This window comes from Grus americana, chromosome 15 (genome assembly GCF_028858705.1).
Source record: "Grus americana isolate bGruAme1 chromosome 15, bGruAme1.mat, whole genome shotgun sequence".
Lineage (NCBI taxonomy): Eukaryota > Metazoa > Chordata > Aves > Gruiformes > Gruidae > Grus > Grus americana.
The window spans coordinates 18,264,394-18,284,563 of NC_072866.1; the positions used below are offsets into that span (position 1 = coordinate 18,264,394).

A 20,170-nucleotide genomic window follows, 5' to 3' on the forward strand; every position below is an offset into this window, starting at 1 on the left:
TTCTTGGCTGAGAAATAACGGGGCTTTCTAGCCTGCCTCCCGGACAACGATGCAAGGCTTGCCGTCAGGCTGTTCGGTGCAACCATCACCGTACTTAGAGTCTATTTTTAAGAGCAGGCAAAGGATCGCAATCAGCCAGCTACAGCCCTCTCCGGTTCCGAACGTCTGCGCCGTCCTCTGCCTCACCTCTCCGGCTGCCTACCGCTTAGCCACGCCGGGCCGGCGGGTCCCAGCAGCGGCGGGCGGGGCGGGGCGGGGCGCACCGGGCCCTTCCCGGGGCAGCAGCGGCCGCGGGCCCGGCGAGGCGGGGGCAGACGAGCCCCCGAGGGAGAGGGAAGCTGCTGTATTTAAGCAGCAGCCCGCACTGTTCAATCACGCCACAATGGGCTTATTGCCTACGTTTGGTGGCAGCACAGTATTCGGGATAACGTTACCGCTCCTCGCGCAGGTTGCCGCCGACCCAAAAGACGGAGATGCGAGAGTTAAATAGCAGGGACGGGGAGTGAATCACTAAAGAGTCTTTCCCAGAGCCCGCTCTCTGTTTTGGGGAAGTTATTTTCATTCTGTGTCTTGCAAACGACCCGCAGCCTCGCCGTGTCCGCCGGAGCCCGCCCGACTGACGTTATAACGAGATTTTTAAATAAACGATGCGCCGGGGCAGCTCGTGTTTAGCAGACGTAGGGCGCGCAGTGCAAGTAACGCCGTACCTGTGCACGGCGCGCCGGGGAGGGCAGCGCCCGCTCACGCCCGCGGTCTAGCGGCGGTGCGGCCCCATGGACGCCGCTCCGCCGGGGCCCGCCCTCGCCTCACAGGTAAGCGAACTGCCGGGAGCGGTCGCCGGGGGAAGGAGCGCCCCGCTTACCGGGGCAGTGCCGCTCCGCTCTCCTCGCTCGGGGCCGCCACCGGTTTCCCTCAGGGCGCCCACCCCGGCCTGGCGCCCGCGGCGCGGGGCTGAGTCCGCCGGGGGCCCCGCTCCGGTTCCCGTTCCGCTCCCGATCCCGCTCGCGTTCCCGTTCCCGCCGCCCGGGCCGGCGCGCGCTGGCCGGTGCCCCCTCAGCGCGGCGAGCGGGGGGGGGCAGGAGGAGGAGGCGCCGCTCCCGCGCTTTTGGAGACGCACCTGTGGGGAGCGCCCGCCTGGGCGGGAAGTCTCTTATGTAAGGGATGGCGGGCAGCGGGGCCGGACCCAGAGGGGGGCGAGGGGGGCCCGCACCCGGAGGGGGGCTGCGGGGAGTGGGGAGAGCCGCTGAGGGGGAGCCGGCCCCAGAGAGGGGCTGAGGGGGAGGGGGAGGGGGGGGAAGCCGCGGCCCCGCAGAGGGGCTGCTGAGGGGGCTGCGCAGGGGGTGCTGGGGCGGGGGACGGGGGGGACGGGCAGGCTGGCGGGGAGCCCCGGGTCTCTGGCGCGCAGCCTCCCGCGGGCGCCTCGGAGGACGGGCCGGGCTCGCCGGGCTGCCTCGCCCGCACGCTGCCCGCCGAGGCGGGTTTCCCCGTTGGCGGCAGCCCTTCCTCGCCGGCTGGATGCCGCGGCGAGCCCGTCCAGCCTCCCGCGCCCTGCCCTGGCGGCCGTCGCCTCCCGCGGGCTCGCCCGGCTCCCGGCGCGGCTCGGCGGGCGCCGTGGCTGGCTGAGGGAGTTGTGCGAGACACCGCGCCGGGCTCGGCGGGGGAGCGGAAGGTGGATGCCCCGGCGGCCGCACGCCGGCACCAGGCGGCGCGGGGAGGCTCGGCGCTCGCCCCCCCCCCCCCTCCTCCCGCCCGCCCCTGCAGCGCCCTCGCCTCAGCCCTCCCGCCCCGTGGCCCGCTCCACGCCCCTCTGGCCAGCCCCCCCCCCCCCAACCCCGCCGCGCAGCGCGGTGCCCCGCGCTCCCGCCACCGCCGCCCCTCGGTCCTCCTCCTCCTCCTCATCCTCCTCCTCCTCATCCTCCTCCTCCTCCCGCGCGCTCCACAAGTGCCGCGCGCTCGCTCCGCCGGCGCGGGCTGCGGACACTGCTGGGGGCGGCGGCCCCGGCCCGGCCGCGCGGGGCTGTCCCTGGTGCTGAGGGGAGCGCGGGAGCGCGGGGCCGGCCCTGACCCAGCCGCTTTATGTTCAGCTCCTGGCGCAGCGCAGCATCCAGCAGCTCGAGCGGCGGCGGCGGCATCGCTGAGCCGGGGCTGGGAGGCAGAATGGAAGGCTTTATTCGGCTGCTCTTCGGCTACTTGGTGGCGGACCTTCTCACGCTGGTGTGCCGGGCTCAGGAGAAAGCTGGCCAGCAGCTGGGGAGCTTCGTGGTGCTCTCGGGAGGAAACCACTCCAGCCTTGGGGAACAGCTAGATCCCTCCGAGCCACCTCCCACCCCGGACTTCTGCAGGGGCTACTTCGACGTGATGGGGCAGTGGGACCCCCCCTTTAACTGCAGCTCGGGGGAGTTCATCTTCTGCTGCGGCACTTGTGGCTTCAGGTTTTGCTGCAAGTTCAAGAAGACGAGGCTGGATCAAAGCACCTGCACAAACTACGAGACGCCGTTGTGGATGAACACTGGGAAGCCTCCTTCCCGCATAGACGACCCTCTGCACGACCCTACCAGGGATAAAACCAACCTCATTGTCTACATCATCTGTGGGGTTGTGGCAGTCATGGTGCTGGTGGGGATCTTCACCAAACTAGGGCTGGAGAAGGCGCACAGACCCCAGCGGGAGCACATGTCCAGGTAAGGCCGAGTGCCAGGCAGCAGGGTCCCCTTCCCCGCTACCTTCCCCCCTTGCCCCTAAAGGGGAGAGAGGAGCCCATGTGTTCCTGCCAAACAAGCAGGCTGCATTCCCCTGCAAGGCAACCGAGAGAGACCAACTTTGGAGAGCAGAGCTCCTGCGGGTCCCCAGGCCCAGGTTATCAAAGTACATGCAGAGTGAGGAAGACTAGAAATAATCGTGGAGTCTGCACAGACAGTAGTCCATTTTTGTCTGCAGTGTCTGACCCTCTCCCCAACAAGATCCAGCAACTGTTCCCAGATATACTGTGCGTGAATAGGGAAACAAAAAAAAATAAAATCCTGAAACCAGCAACACTGAATTATAGAAAGCCTGACAGGTTCCCTCTTCCAACTGTTTCAAAGCTTGGAAAATGTTTTTACTTAACAGAAGGATGTAAACAAATGCCATCTCACCCTCCCTCTCCAGCTGCAAAATGGTTTTGGCAGGACCTTCCCTACTCCCCCAACCCTTGCAAGTGTATGAGCTATTTGTAAAATTTCTAAGCTGTGAAAATGAGCCAGGGTGGAAGGGAAGAGGGAGACACAAAAAGGAAAAGGTATTGTAGAATTTCTTAACATTTTTTCAGTTGCTGTTGAAAGGTAAAAAATGGAATACGAAAGTCTTGTCTCATCCTTATATGTGTGTGTTATACTCCGTATCCACAGTGTAATGGCTGAGTTACATCAAAGAGAACCTCCCCCACCTAGAGTTAGGCATGCTGTGTACCAACTACTCCGGATACTGGCTGCCTCGTGGTGGATAGGCAGGTGGGCAACTCAGGACAGAGCCCAATGGCTTTAACAACATATTCCAAACCCAGATTGTCACAGCAGTTCAAAATCAAGGCATAACACATTTGTCAAGTTTGCAGTCTGTCTGATTCTTTATGCTAATCCCAGGCACATGAAAGTAAAGCAGATGGGTGAAAGGCATTAAAAAAGCCAAACAGCTCCATTAAAGAGTCTAAATAGATTCCAGCATATTGGGCACCTTTGGTGATGAAATGCAATTGAAAGGATACCTTCTACTGGATGTGCGGTGTAGCAGAAAGCTTCCTCGGGCCCTGACTGGTAATGGTGTAGGTCACAATCTTTCAAGCTTAGACGAAGAGTCCTCCTTTGAAAGATAGTCTAAGAGATCAACTCAACACCTGGAGCTGTATTTTTTTACTGAAGTTTCTGCATGACTTTTTGATTAACTGCTTATCCTGAAATGAACAGGGAAAGCCACAAAAATACTCCTGCAAATGCATCACCAGTTCACTAGCAATTATTTGCTGTTTATAAACTGGCTGATATGGATACGCATTTACTACCGATGAACAAAGCACATTGCAGAAATTTTTGTCAACACTGTGTGTCAGTGATACTTCTGCAAAGATGTTTTTTGTTGAGCAAGGTATAATAATCCTTCGGTCTTTTTGAATGTTCTCAACTACTAAATTGAGAAAAAGAATACATGGGTCCCAATTTTGTTTTTAAATCTTACTCTTAAACTACAGAGCTTGTCTGGAAAAAGCTCTCCCTTGCTTCAGCCTCTTCCTGTAGTGTCTTCATGCAAGCAAAAAGGCAGGGCTCGTAACACTGACAAAAACCGGGACAGAGTGAAGTTGTGGCCATCCCTGCTTATATGTATGGCTTAAATATGTCCTATTTCTACTAGTAGAAATATTTGCTATCTAAAGTACAGGTGTGAAGTATTCTGAAAGGATATTCTGTCTTAGTTTATGGAAATAGAATTATAGGGGATTGGAAAATCATTCTGAAATCCTTCAGTCATGTATGCATAACGATTAGGTTTCTGAAGTGGTTCTTAGAAAAGGTCGTCTGTTACCCTGATTACTTAACAGTGTCTGAGATCTTGTACTTTTCTTGCCATGAAAATGTTCAAGTCAGGATTATATAGAAACTTGGAAAGTCATGATCACATGGAAAAACAGTCACCCACTCAGTACACATAATAGCTAGTCATGTTCTGAAAAAGCAGCGCTATAGCTTTTTTTTTTTTAAAAAAAAAGTTCTCACACTCCTATTACAGCTGTGGGGTGGGCTTACCAATAATTTGAAAAGGAATTAGATTTGTAAATCCCTTCGGCAATCTAAAAATCTGTTCATTGAGTGAAGAATTGAAGTAACCTTTTTGTCCTCGAATGTGTGTTTAACTAAAATATTCCATCCTAGCTCATTCTACACTGCTAATGTTCTGAAAGAAAGGCTGCAATGCTTAAGAAATAAATAATTTATCTGTTTAAACAGTTAATAGTACCAACAGTTAAAATAATATGTAGCCTATATTCATATTCACCTTCTTTTATAATACTCATCACTACAATATAAAAAAAAACCCCAAACCAGAAAGAACACTTCTTATGTTTTTTGCTGTACTGAGCCTTATTAATAAGCAAAAGTGTAATGCATTAAGAGTGTTAGATAGGCCAAACCAAAAGTACTAAGTGTTACTCCATTTTGGCTGGCAGCAAGAAACACACGGAGACTGATTCATCATCTATTTCCTTAGCTGAGATTGTCTCCTTTCCCTTCCCTAGCCAATGGCTACATGAAACACTTGAATCCTCTTCGTTCCTATGAACACATTCACCTAGGGAGGGGATGGTACTGCTTATTGAAAAAGACAATGCATAATGTAATCTGATCTTTTTTTGAGGGCTGTTTTTTTTTAAAAAAAGTGAACAGAATACAACTGGTGTAAATTATGTATTTCCGGTTTTGATTTATTAAAAATATTTAAAAATATGAACAGAGACCTAGCACATGGGAATAAGAACATTGACTTATAAATAGGAAGCAAAACTGTGCCACACTTATTAGTTCCTTGCATTATTTCATCTTGAAGTCAGTCGATCTGCTGTTGCAGTAAGGCACTGGTGTGTGTAAGAGTGGTACAATGGTAATAAAGGAAACTTGGCACGCTGGGCGAGCACACTTTCTATACACTCGCCTTTCCTTACATTTTGTTTACTGCTATACCAAAACAAACCAAGAACACGCCATTAATTTCACTGAGTTCTGAAATATTCAACAATGAAAAAGTATCAGGGAAATGTATTTATTTAGTGAAAACAATCCATAGGAAAAAAAAAATCTGTATTGGGCAAGTCCTTTTAGGAAAAAAGAGTCAAAATTTGTCCTTTTTTTAGAGAGCTTGTTACTTCCTTTTGTTTTGAGAAAAAAGGCCAAGTGTGGCACTGTTCACATTTTCTTTCTTGTTAGATCAGTGCTTTTCAGTAAAACACTCTTACTGTTGGCATGGAACTGTAAATCTGGAAGATGAAAATGGAGAGGGGAGTACAGTATTAATTCTACATGGCATATTTCGCTTTAGACATCATATGATAATGTTTTGTTTGTTTCATTCTCCTCATTTTTTAATTTGTTACTTGACATTAAAAGGAGATAAATATCCCCTTCAGCTCCAGTGTCCAAGAACTAAGCAGTAACAGTAGTCTCCAAACAGAGTAACTCTTCCTTTACCATCCCGCTTTCTAAGAGAAGGAGGGAATAAGATGTTATCAGATATGGCAAAGGGAATGGATGTGGCAGTGTTGTGCCTAAAAGGCAACAGAATCGATCTGCCTCCTTGAAGCAGACCTGGAAGCTCTGTCAGACATGAGGGCAGCATGTTCTTGCTGCTCAAGACTACATCAATGGGAATTCCAGACTCCATCAGTTAAAGTGGAGAATTCTCTCCTGAAAATGAGTGGAAGAGGGAAAAGCTTTACTTCTGTTTCATGGAGGAGATTTTTCTGTAAATAAAACCACACCCTTGTCTTCTTCCCTAATCCTGGTGGAGAATGTGCAAAGAAACCAAGAGCCGAAAGGACAATATTTACAATCACGCTCGTATGTTATAGCTCCCGGTTTTTTGAAGCAGTGCTTCTGACAGTATGTTAGCAGCCTTCCAAACATTGTGAACCATCTGAGCTCTTCTTTCTTCCTTCACAATGTGCTGAGCTCATGAGTTAAGTCTTTTGTTGATTATTCAAAAGGCATGTACCTGGGGCCAAAAATAGTCTGACTTGCCAAAATCCTGAATCCTATGTGTGAAATTACTTCCCTTATGCGTTTTGACCCAGTTTTGGAGGCAAAATATGACAAGTGACTTTTCATGAAATAACCTGTGTTTCAGCTTCTTCAAGCTTGTACCCGTAAGGGAAATGCCTGGCTCCACATGCTTTATAACACCCAAAAATACATATCCAAAGAGAAAAAACTTATGGCAAGAGAAATGCTGAAGTTTTGTGATACTTGGATAGTTCTGGGCCATGACCTCCAGTGTAGGTAACAGTTCTCCACTTCTGTAATACTGCAATCAATATCAATACACAGGACCTAATGATAGCGCTGCCTGAGTAGAAGGTTATCTTGTATTTGGCATTTCCTTAAAAAATCATTCAATATAGCAAAGCTGTAGATAAAGACCCTCTGCGTATATAAGTTTTCAGTGGGGCCCACCCTAACTATTTCTTCAGATAACAAACAAAATCTGTATGACGCTATTCAGGTGAGACAAATGCATGAAGGTATTGTAACGGTCTGTTGGCCTGTGTGCAATTTTTTGACGCAAACATCTATTCCAGGATTTTGTGACGTACTGGGACACAAACCTCCCCTTATCCATTTCATTGTACGGGCAAATCCCTAAAAGAACAAAATGCAGGTACAGCATTTCCTTTGTGCTTCAGTGATACAAGCTGCTGCACATTTTTAACTCTCCCTGACATCAGTGGAAGATAAGGACAAGCTCTTTGTTATAGGAGCTGTTCTGCCCTGAGAAAACTGTACAACTTTGGCTAACACAGTATAAACATAGGTGCTGTGTTATTAAAAATAGAACTTATGGTGAGCAGTTCCTTTTTTCTTAATATAGTGGGAGTTGGGACAGCTAATTCCTTGAAACCCCTTTGAAAAAAAGACACTGCTCTCCACCCTAAGTAAAAAACTTAGCTGGCATTTTCAGAGACAGGCAGTAGTTAATCTGCCATCATACAGGGTGTTATTTAAAGTCTACAGTGAACAATATTTACCATCAGATTAAGGGCAATGAGGAAAGCATTTCTGAAAACCCGCTCTCACAAAGTTGGGAAATACTAATCCGTGTAATACAAGATCTCACCATTTTATCTCCCACATTGAAGTTAGGAATTTTCATTTGCATTTCTTCCCTTCCCAGAAATGTGTCCAGCTGCCTCTGCAATTAGAATTAATATTGATGCCAATAATTGCTTTTGTATAGAGACATATTTGCATAAACTGACTAGGTATTAATGGCTTTGGTCCCCACTTCAACTATGTTTTGCAATATAATGCTTTCCTTTCGCATCATTTTCTACATACCTTTGTGAGATCTCTTCTATTGAATTTTTATTTTTCTGCTATGTAGGCCAGCTCTGCTATTTGTGCTGTATAAGCATTGCTTCAAAAGGGAGCATTGCTCTGATACCATTAATCATTTGGTTACTGTCTTCTGACCTTTTACAGTATCAACATTCTCTAACATGTTGATCACAACTGCAACTAATATTTTAATAACATAATGCTAGCCACAAACACAATGAAACACCAGTATCCTTCATCTGTGTATCAAAGCGGTGTTCCTGTAATCTGAAAGGAAGCTCCAGCTCAGGATTCCTGTCTGTCTGTGACTTAAATGAAACTACTTTTTAATTTTTAAAAGTACAGTGCTTCTTGATCAAGAAATCATCATGTCAGAGAAGTACAGCGGAGGAGCTAGATGGCACTTGCCATGGCTTTCACCAGTGAATGTGCTTATTTTTATTTATTTATTAGTTTATAAAATAGTCTTTCTTGATGCAGTATCTGGGACACTGTATATAATTTTGCAGAAAATTAAACTAAACTGGGCACAGTGCCCAGAAAATACATCCATTCCCTTATAAAAAAAAAAAAAAAGCTCAAGTGGTCTAAAAATTAAAACTAATAAAACAAAAAGGAGGCAAATAATGGTCAGCGATGCACTGACCTGAATAGAAAAGACTTGCATTGAGCGCTGGAGACACGGGTAACACATACCATAGCTTTCCTTTGCCTAAGGCAACAGCTTCTGCAGGTGGGCCAGTAGTTCAGCCAGTAGCTATGTGGCATGTACCTAAGGGCTAATCCTGCTCCTACAGAAGTCAGTGGTAAAACTCCATAGCCCAGAATCACAGACAGAGTTAGATGCTGTCATGCTGAGAGTTTCAGAGCTTAAAACTTAGTCACTAACTTTGGGTCCACAGGGCTGATACAGGTGTGTGCACTCACCTGTATGCCGAAGAACGGACTTACGCTCAGCAGGACACTCGGCAGTGAAACTAGTCCTTAGGAAATACACCAGAGCAGGACGAATCTCTCTCTCTTTCAGATATAGTTACTGCCTGCAGCTCTGCAGAAAATGTCCACAACCAGCATCAGATTGGGCCTGGCCTAACTGTTAGGAATCCTTTTGCTTGCTCCCTCTGCTAGCATAAAGCTTTCATCCTGTTTCTGAACTGGCTTCAAAGCAGCAAGGAGTGTTCCTGTGCAAGCTTTGGTCCATCTTAATGACTAGGACACTCAGAAGTTAGAAAAGACATTTCTGATCTCCCCTTCTGGATAGGAAAAGCTTAAATCCCTGATTGTGAACAGTGCTATGCCTACTGGATTTCTACATGAAAATCATGAGACCTTTCAACTTTGGTGACATTTTTGAATGAAAATGGCCAAGAGCAGTGCATGGTGTGACGGTAACTAGTTTGTGAAAGCTATAGGCAGGGACTAGGTGCTGAGGTGCTCAGCTTAACCAAGATGGCAATGTTACTCAGCACATGCAATGGCAGAACTGTACGAGTCTCAACAAGCTTAAATTATGTTCCTACAAAGACAAGACAGCTAAAGAACTGAATGTGTTTCTGTGTATTACTGCTAGCACACTGTAAGACAACCTAAAAAGAGCCTTAGGTGCGAAGTCTCACGATGAATCTGATTCCCTGATTTCACTGTGAATGGAGCTGGTTTCTCCAGCAGACATTTTGATGGACTGCATCTCAAACTAAAAAAACCCCTTGGAATATAGTGGTAATGCCTTACATATTTTGCAGGTTCATTCTGGTTTTTTTTGGTTTTTCAGGGCTCTTGCTGATGTTATGCGACCTCAAGGTCCTTGCACAACAGATCATATGGAAAGAGATCTAAACATTGTAGTACACGTGCAACATTATGAAAACATGGAGACGAGACCTCCTCCAAATAATTTACGTAAGTTGCTTTACAACTTTATCAATGTCTGGAATGCTGGCACTAAAATGATCGTTATGAAATAAACATTGCTGGATGTCAAACGAGGATCGACAGTACATGTGTTCTTGCAAATTAGAAATATTCTTTATTTCAGAATGAGAAATGTTTAGGATTTCCTAGTGCAAATAGTGCAACACTAAGAGAAAGCCATTTTGAATAGAAAAATTAGTTATATTTATTTTTAATTAGTTGTCTTGGTTGACTAATATTGGTTTTGTATCTTTGTCTCCTTCTACCTGGTATTTTGCTCAGCTCATCAAGCTATACCTTATTCTATGTTTCGTTATACCAAAATGCAAGTAGTTAAGCTTTAATAGTTAAGATTTAACAAGATGTTTCATAGGGCTGTAACATCCAATAAGACAGCGGGCTTATTAGGCTGTTATATCATCTCCACTAGTGAAGTAGCTAAATATTTTCCTGGAGAGCATCAAGTTGTATGTGGTTTTCACTTTCTCATTTTTTTTTCTCTCTAAGGGAAAGGTGAGAGAAAGATGATTACTTTAAGTTTTAAATAATATTTTTATTTGGTATCTGCTATTACGTGTTTATGTGATTGAAGGCAAGGAAAAAGCGCACCTTGGAACTCCAGAGGAAATATGGTGACAATTTAAGTGGTTCTGAGGTCCCAGGCAACTTATTTCTCAGTCTTGTATTAGACCACAGTACAGGTCATTCTCATGCTCAGATACATTTTCCTTTTGTGATGAACAGTTCCACTGCAATTTTAATTTGGATATATAGTTATGTATTTTATAGTCATCCATCTCTTAAATATATATGCATATATAAATGTATATATGCATACAAATTACAGATAATATATTTACAAATTCAAGTTCAATATATTTATAAAAGAAAAGGGTATCATTCAGGAAGGTTTAGAGTGTTAGGCAGTGGATGGCTTTATTCTGTGCTGTAGATCAATGTAGATGTGCATTTTACTGCAAATATACTTTTACTGCATTGGCGTTTGGATTTTGAAATATTTAAAGTATATGCACTAGTCTTTTCCTTATCTTTCTATAACTATAGAAAGCAGAAAATGTGCTTGTATTTGGACAAAGAATGAGTTTTATTTGGACTGCAGCGTGCAGTTATTGTGAGATTTTACTGCTTTCTTTTAGGTGTAAAAACAATGGGAGAAAGAGCAGATTCTTATGCTGCATGCACTCCTGATACTTGTTTGTGGTAGAGGCTGACTGTGATTTCTTACGTGCATGGTTACAGAGTAATAGGAGAGAATTAAAGCTGTGACCTCTAATAAAGATACCACGTATAGTGAAGTGTGACACCTAATCTGTCTGCACTGCTCTCCAGCAAAGTACTTCCACCTGGGCCTGTGCAGTTCTACACTGCAGAGGGGGAGGTACACACACGCTGCAGCATCACATCCCTAATTGTACAAAAACAGACCACTTCTGGAGGGAAACTCATGCTTCTCTCTCAATCAAAGGTGCTCTATTCCCCTGGAGCTGAGGTGGTGACCTTCTGGAGGTTTAAGGAGGATGGGAATATGCACTACATCTCTCTTTGCTCTGTGTATTAGCTCTTTGCTGATCTCTGATCCTTCCTGTGACCATGTTTCAAGAAGAAAGATGCCAAATGGTAATGAAGTTAGGGTACAATTCTTATTTTCTCTCATATGTGAAATGTTTATTCAGAATCCCAATCAATGAAGGAGTCTGGAAGTAAAAGAGATTCTTACTGCATTGATTGTATCTAGATTTTTGTTGTCATCACACTGAGATATTTTGCATAAAACTCTTTGTATACTACAATATATGACATAACACAACAGGTCTTTAAATTCATTGTTTCTTGGATTTGAATTCAGATTTAAGCCTTGCTTCTATCAACTCTTGCATATAAATGCAACTCAGAGCCACGTAGTTACTGCATCAAGGAAAAAAAAATGAAGACACATTTAACAGTACCTTAGGATCTTGGGCTTGTGATGACCCCAGACATCCATACCACCTCTGTCTCAGAATTTGGCCCTCTGGCACAGATGGAAGAATTACATTTGAAACAGCTCTTGCACCACTGCAATTTACAACACAGAAGCACTACTGCTACTTTGGAGCTATCTTAATCCCTTGGGCAATGAACAGGGCAGTCCCAAGGCTGCTTCGCATGCAGCTCAGGCATTCCTACCACAGATGGAAACCTCAGAAGCAAGCAGCTACGATGGTAACTGTTTCAGTCTTTAATCAACTTTATGGAATAAGTCAATCATTTTAGATTGTTCAATGCAGACCTTCAAGTGGTGAAATTACTCAAGGCATTCTATAACTGGTATTACATACATTTACTTCATAGCAAGTAGATCATTATTCTGTATTTGTTGCCATTATATTCCCTCATAAACTCATCTAAAACATGACTAAATGACCTACTAGAATTAGCCAGAAGATGACAAATGATTAAAGTCTGTTGAGAGCATGTGCATTTATGGTGCAGAAAAAATCTTTATAAAGAAAAATTATTAAGACAAATTTTCCAAGTCCAGTATCTTAGCAATTTGGGATTTTATAGTGGAGTTCTGAAACATGACTAGAGTGGATATTACTTGCAGAAACTTTGGCAGTGCAGCATTACCTACTACTAGTGCTGGAAAAGTGACAGAGGTTTTGGGTATTTTTACAAGCAAAGAAACCAGAGTGAATTACAGCTTTTGTAGAAATTCTTTACTTATACAGAGAAAATGAAATAGTACAAAATTATAGCATCAGACACTTTGATATGTATTTTTTAATTTTTCTTTTCTAAGTTACCACTTTCTATCTACTAGCCATCTCAAAATGAGACTTAAAACTTCGAGACTGATGTACTTTTCACATTGGGCCACAGATATGAAGAGAGCAGGAGGAATTCCTTAGGCATTATGTACCCCTTCCATACTGTGTCTTTCAGAATACTGAAGACAAACTATCGAAGGGCAGACATTATTAAAACTGTTCCAATTTGAATGTTCAGTTGCTCTTTCTGCCCTCTTGAAAACATATTACTGATGTTGCCAACCCATTCTGAAAGTGTTTTATGAAGGGAAGCTCTGTCAAAAGGACAAACTTTGCGTGATCTCTGGCACTGAAAATGAGTGTGGTTTTGTTTCTGGACTGTTTGTTACCAGAGGACAAAGATTTTCTAAGTTGACTGCAGCTAGCACAGCTATTTGCCAAAACTAGCAGTCGAATGGAAGGCCAGAAGTAGAGATCTCTTTTCAGCATCTTGCAGTTTACTCAGTTTCTTGTCCCTTCTTTTCTGATATTCAGAAAAGAACAGACATTTTGGAGGTTCTAGAAAAACACAGGTTTTTTTTCCTTGCCCATGTGAATCCAGACAATCTAGATGCTTTTTAGTAAAAGCTATTTTGTCCTTAGTGGTTGTTAGTCATCATAATTTTCTTCCAGTACTGTGCTTTACTTAGGATTACTTTTCCGTTATTTCCCTTCATTCATACACGTTAGAATGTAACAAGCAGCAGACATCTACCAAGAATCATAACATTCAAGTTTTCTAACATGAAATGTTAAATAAAATAAAATAAAAAAAAAGAGGACATTTAAAAGTTATGTTAAAACTGTAAACCAAAAAGCAAACCTTCCTGCAGAATTTGAGTTGTTTTGGTCATCTCTGACTTTCATGAATCTCAAGAACGCAGCAGTGTTTAAGATTTTCTTTTTTCTTCTTTTTTTTTTTTCTTTGTACTTGTCGTGTTAGAAGCAAGCAATTTATTCAACTTGTTGGGATTATAACACTGGTGCAGTGGGAGTTAGGAGGCTTTGTAGCTACATCCTCATTTCTGAAACGTGATTACTGCTGTTATTTCTAATTCGTAATCTATGATAGCAGACTGAAACAAATACTTCAGTTAGTGCAATCCACAGTCACTTTTCCTAACGATCAGTAAAAGCTCCGTTACTCTCTCCTCAGTAATAACTAGCCTTGCACTAGCATATTTAAAGCGTTTATGCAGACTCCCAAGATAAAGGTGACTTTAAAGGGAAGCCAGTTCTATATTATGGAGGTTTTAAGATGAAAAATGTAGCCTTTAGTTAGCTTGACATGTATGGATTATTTCTTCATTTTGAATTTAACATTAAATAAAAAAAGAAGTGAATTGTAAACACACTACTCAAAGAAGGAAGTGTTGCACTGTATCAAATGGCCGATTTTAATACTGGCCAAGGATTTGCAGCACGTGATTAAAATGACTTTTTTCTTCTTAAATATATGCAAGGGAATAATGGCTTTGCTGCTGCATTTGATTGTCAGTTGTCCTGGATACTTACTGACTACAAATGCTAATGCTGCAAACAAAGCTAAGACATTTCTGTAACTGGTGCCTTATGATAAATTAACTTTTGCTATTTCTTTGTTTCTGTGTTGAGACAGTAAGCATTTAAATAGGAGGGCATTTTTTAAGTTCTCGCATATTAGACTAAGCATTCTGTATTGCGTATTCCTATGCTTTCCCCCATTTCTGTAAACAGAAGCTCAGCCTCTGTTTTCCAGTGAGCTAAACTGTCACTAGTTTGACACCGTGAAAATATGGTTGGAATTTGCAAGAGTTTTTTGCAGTCTCTTTCATCCCTAGTGAATATGCTTTTTGTTGTTGTTGAATACAGTGGTCTTTGGCAAACTAATTATTTCTATGTTTAACATACATAAACATGTTTACATCAGATGATTCATTGGATCACATTGTATAAATATAACTTCTACTGTTGCTCGTTGGAAGTAAGCATACAGGCATATTAAGAAACTTTACTAAAGAGAAGTACTGTTCTTTGAAATGCAAAGCTCTTGAAACACATAAAACACGGTAACTAATTTACTTACACAGTACCTGTTGGACAATGAACTGCATAATACTGAAGAAGCAGTCACTGAGAATATGGAGGTATCACTGTCACAGTATGCTGCCTTGAAACTCTACCAAGACCCTTGTTCAGACAGAGGGCTGCAAGATCCAAAGGACTGAGCAAACAACTGTGCGTTTGGCCTTGTTGGTGTCTAGGCTGTTTGATTATAGTAAAATGCTTCTTTTAGGCCTGGCTCATGCATGGGTCTAACCCAGAGGAAGTGGACTAAGTTCTTAATGAACTTTAATTGGCTGTTGACCTCTTCACTTAGACGGACAAAGTACAGTCAGAAAAGCTGAGCTGTATAGACAGGGCTCCAGCCATGTTTTATGAGTGAAAAGATGGACAACACTAATAAGTTTTCAGCCAAGACAAAGATAGTTTTAGCACAGTGACAGAAGAAGTAGTGAAGCAGTACTGCTGATGGAGTGCTCTGAGACGGAGACAAATGGGGGAGAATAGAATGGCTTGCCTAACTGGAGGACGTACTTAGTTTGCAAGAAACTACAGTGCTATGACAGAGGGGAGGGAATGCAGTCAGTATTGTGAATTTGTTTCCATTTAAAGCCTTTGTCTTCACTGCCAGTATGCAAAAACTCATTTTTACTGGGGTTTCTATCATCTGTCCAGGAAGCACCTTAACACTATTCCAAAAAATCTGATAATTTAGATTAAATTCCTGAACTAAAAGCTAGTAGACTTAAGTTAAACCTGGGAGAGGGCTACTTATTACATTTTGATTGTAATAGACAACAAGGAGGACAAATTCCACATTTAAATTATATGCTTTACAAAACTAATCATCCAAGAAAAAGCCCACACTACCACCACCAGCCATGTCAAAAGAAATATTGTATTTTTTAAATATAATTTCTGTTTAAGGTTAAAAGCTGCAAGCTGCTTTGTCACAGCTATCTTGAGACCACTTTTTAAACCACTTTAAATTAATTTCTCGATACTGACTTCAAGTGAAATTATGCTACCAGTAGAACTTCAAAATATTAGCAAATTGGTGATAGAATTTTTGTTAATATAATTACAGCTATAGCAATGCATTCCAGAGCTCCAAAGCTTCCATGCTGGAAACAAAATTTCCCATTTAAACTTGGAGTCTGAAGATGCATTTCTCTTGCAACTCAGTCACTGTAAGACAGTAATGTTTAATCAGTTCTGAATGTGTGTTTAGCCTCACAATCATTAATATAAAAAACGTTTCTACTTTACATTCAGATTTTAATTCAGATGCATGATGCTGATTTATGAGAAGATGCTATGAAGCTTCTTGAAACACCAATGAGTATTTTCAAGGAAGTTAATTACAACCTGAGAATGACAGCTTCTGAGTTTCTTTAGGAAAGACAAAAAAACAACAAATGAAATATCTCATTTGTCATGGACTGTTGTACATTTAAGCAATTAATTTTTTTTAGAAAACAGGATGATTTAAAAATGTTAATACATATCATACACAATAGGTTTTAATTTATGACTATACCAGACTTCGCCAAGTGTAATATGTCAGAACTCTAGCAAATCTCCTACCATACAATTAATTCCATGCCTTTGGAACCAACCTGTTGGCTTAATCTGGCAAATGAAAAAAAAAAAAGCTTAAGCACATAGTTACCACAAAATTTTGCATGAACAAGCACTGAGGGATTGCATCCTAGGTCTATAATCAAATAAAACCATGAACTTAACATCATTGCCTGTGTTCAGTGGGTCTCCTCTCTATTCTGAAATATTTCTTGTTAGATTTGATTTTATTGGAAACTCAATGAGAATGTTATGCATCCTACCTGCAATTTTAGTCAGTGGGATATGTTTTGAACCATATTGGGTAGGTCTTCATAAGCTCTGCTCCATAGAACCATTTCCATTAGGACTGAACAACGAAGTTTTCGCTCTGTCTTTCCTCATTTATTGTACAATAAGAACAATTAGATTAGATTACTGCCTTGCATCCTATCATTTACTTCTAGTCAGCTTTAATTCATAGAAATTTGACATATCTTAATAAAAATATTCATCAATCTAAAATGTATTTGGGAGAAATACAGTTAATCACTGACATTATCCTTTAACAGCAATAATTAACATTATGGTAATAAAAATTACTTAGAATATATTTTTACACTTTATAATGTAGTTTAAAAGGCTGAATGGTTATTTAATAAAATAAAAAATATTGTCATGACAGAAGAGAGCATTGCTGTACTAGACTATGATATAGGCAGCTTTGAGTCACACAACAGCAGACTTGAAAAGCACATAGGAAGGATGGGACTCATTTTGCTGCCATTGGGGTGCAGATTAAAGTACTTTGAAATGTTGCCCAGTAGTACAGCAATGTATTTACTGTCTACAAGATGAAAAGTCCAGTATCTAAACGTGGGTTGGCTTTGGAAAACAGTTATGTGTTTCCCTTGTGATTCCACTTTTACTTCCGTACAATCAGCATAATTATTTAATAAGGGTTTAGTTCCACAGGTGTCTGTTATTAGGTGTGACATGTCCTGTCATCAAATACTCCCCTGAAAACAAAGGCAATGCTTAGAAGAATAAGCATCCTCTACTGTTTTGACACTTTGCAATCTAAGTTTTACTTATTAAATTTTACTATTCCTATTGGTACTACTCAATTTAATATCTGAAGTTGTATTTTGTCTTTGGACAAGCACGCTGAATAGTAGTGTTCTCAATGTTGAATAACTTCCAGTGTGAAATATTCCCACTATCAACCACAGCAAGATCAATCATCAATGCTTCATGCCTGTTGCAATCTTTCATGTCACTGGGATTCCCGATGTCAAGAACCGGTATAGGAAACAATGCCAAACTAATAGGAATCATGTTTTGAAAAAAAAAACAAACCCAACAACACAACCTTTTTGTGATTGTATTCTGCCAGATGTTAGCTCCTTAAAATGAAGAGGATAGAGACCGAGATACCTTTTTTTCTTTACTATAGCATGAGTCACCTCATTGAAAGGCAAACAAGAAGTACCTTTGGCTTTCACTGTTGGTTTGCCAATACCATCACTCAGACAAACTACACTTGCCTTTTCCATGCCAAAACACTATCATTTTTAACTGTTGACTTACAGCTTAATCATCTCTCTAAATCCATTAGCTCCCACCCTCATATTTTGTCTCAAAAATCATAGATTTGTAACACAAATGTTAAAAACATAAATTCATTAATACATCAGTTTCTGTCCATGCATTCAGGCACAAGCATTACCTATTGCAAACTGATATATCCACAGCTAAAGATATACATTTTTATCTGGCTGTGTGAAACTTTGATACCATTTTTTAGATGTTAAAATGCTCTTATCAGAAATTTAACATTCTGCAAAATTACTTCCCTCTTCATTTTTTAATCAGTCATACCGATTTTGCCAAGCAGAAGCAGTACAGTGGTTACAAAATAAAGCAGAAGAGGTTGGCTGCATACATTAAAAAGCTTATGAATACACATCCCTGCATTACGAGGCAATTGTGATATGCTATTCAGTGAGAGATATTTTCACGACTTTCAATCTACAGTTTCAATCATAAATGATTTTCAGTACCTTTGTTCTATGTTCTCCACTTTACATCATAACTTTCCTTGAAATGTACACATTGGCTCTGACTCCAGTTTTATTACCATAAGATAAAGTCAAGAAGGGAACTGAGTGTGTTTAATATTTATGAAATAACTTTGTTGTTGATTTTTATAATAGAAAAATTAGTTGAAAAAATCTCTGGAACCATGATACAAAACTACGTTGATGATCATGGATGTTAATGTTTTCTTAGGTATACCAATAAATTTAATCTTTAATTTTTAGTTACCACATTTAAATAGCTTTTAAGCTTTTTTTTTCAGTAACATATTTTTGGTTTTTAATGCATATTTTTAAGAAAAATGTCCATGCACTCAAGCTTAAGGCTATAACGATACTTCTGAATTCGTAATGAATTTGTAACATAATCCAGAATGATCCAATGGTCTTTTACCATCCCCTCCTTACCAATTAAAGGAAAAGCACATTTGATAAATAGTTATTTATACACACACATGAGCATACACAAAAGAGGATGTGCATGCCAAAATTTGGACACTATTCGACTTAGCAATTTGTTTAGCTAGAAGTGTCCATAATAAACTATGTGTTTCAAACACAGATCTGGTTTTTTACCCTGAGAAGTTTGTTCTCACTGTGTCCGTTCTCCTTTTACACTCTACAGCACTAGCCAGGAAAAAAACCCAGCTTTTCCCATGTAGACAGTTGCTCTTACAGGGCTAATATGATTATTCCTTATCACTTTTGAGCTGCTTTATTGTTTTCTCTTAACATATTCTCCATGCACACTAAACCTTGGGCTTCCTATCGCTGCTGCCTTTTCTGCTGCCTGTAACGAGCTGGTCCTCCGTGACCACACATGCTGTTTGATGATGCTAGTTTTTGTGGTTTTGGAAAGTCTGTGGTCAGCCATTCTGGACAACATATGAAAGAATACCACAACATAGAAAAGTATGGCAAATGTCTGCTAGCATTTCACCTTGTCAGTGGGGCACTGAAGATTAACTACTTTCAGCCATAAATTACAAAATGGGAGTGGGTGCGATTCAGAGGTGGGCAGTCTGTGAGCCTTGCAAGTGAAGCGGGATTTTGGCAGTGCTTACCGGAGTGGCTAGTGTAAGCCAGTTAGGTGAAATGCTGATTGGTCAAAAGTCATAGTCAAGCACTCACTGTCTTTACTGGCTCAAGGATTTTACCCAGGGGCCTGACAACTCACTTAGGACCTCATATATATCTTATTATTGAGGGGAGTTACGGTTTTGTTGTTAATCTTGAATAAGGAGAGAGATAAAGGGATATGTAGAAAGTTTATCTCACGGCTTCGCAAAAAAACGTTATACAGCTTAGAGAATTCAGTGCTGGAGAAGGAAAAATGTGTGTTCATTGCCAAGAGTAATAAAAACGAGTCAGGGGAAGTGCAGTGAAAATTACCAAATAATTTACCAAATTAAACCCTCCTGAGAAGTGTTTTCAGAAGCCAGGAGGCTAGAAGTAGCTTCCAGCTAGATGTACTTTCCATTTTTGTTCTGATTTCAGGGAAGTTTGGGAGAATGTCCGTGCCCTTGGCACACAGCAGAAGGGGAACCTTTCGCGCTCTTCTTCCACGCTCCTCCCTTTGGCAGCAGAGCTGCTGAGGCTGAACAAGGGTTGTCACCCCCATTTTGCAGGACAGCCCTCTTGGAGGGCTTGTGCAGGTACTGCATTCTCAACC

At 41.9% G+C, this 20,170-nt stretch overlaps 1 protein-coding gene across 2 annotated transcripts in view; it reads left to right on the forward strand.

Annotated features, from left to right (window-relative positions):
* The first annotated feature begins 257 nt into the window (after nucleotides 1-257).
* SHISA9 (shisa family member 9) overlaps nucleotides 258-20,170 on the forward strand; it is a 185,867-nt gene continuing 165,954 nt past the window's right edge. The window contains exons 1-3 of one of the 2 annotated variants that reach the window (XM_054842910.1): nucleotides 258-812; nucleotides 2,085-2,681; nucleotides 9,847-9,974. In XM_054842910.1, the coding sequence (XP_054698885.1) occupies nucleotides 2,158-2,681; nucleotides 9,847-9,974 (652 nt within the window). In that variant the 5' untranslated portion in view covers nucleotides 258-812; nucleotides 2,085-2,157. Of the gene's footprint in view, nucleotides 813-1,970; nucleotides 2,682-9,846; nucleotides 9,975-20,170 lie in introns of those variants that run through there. The other variant, XM_054842909.1, reaches the window with a different exon arrangement.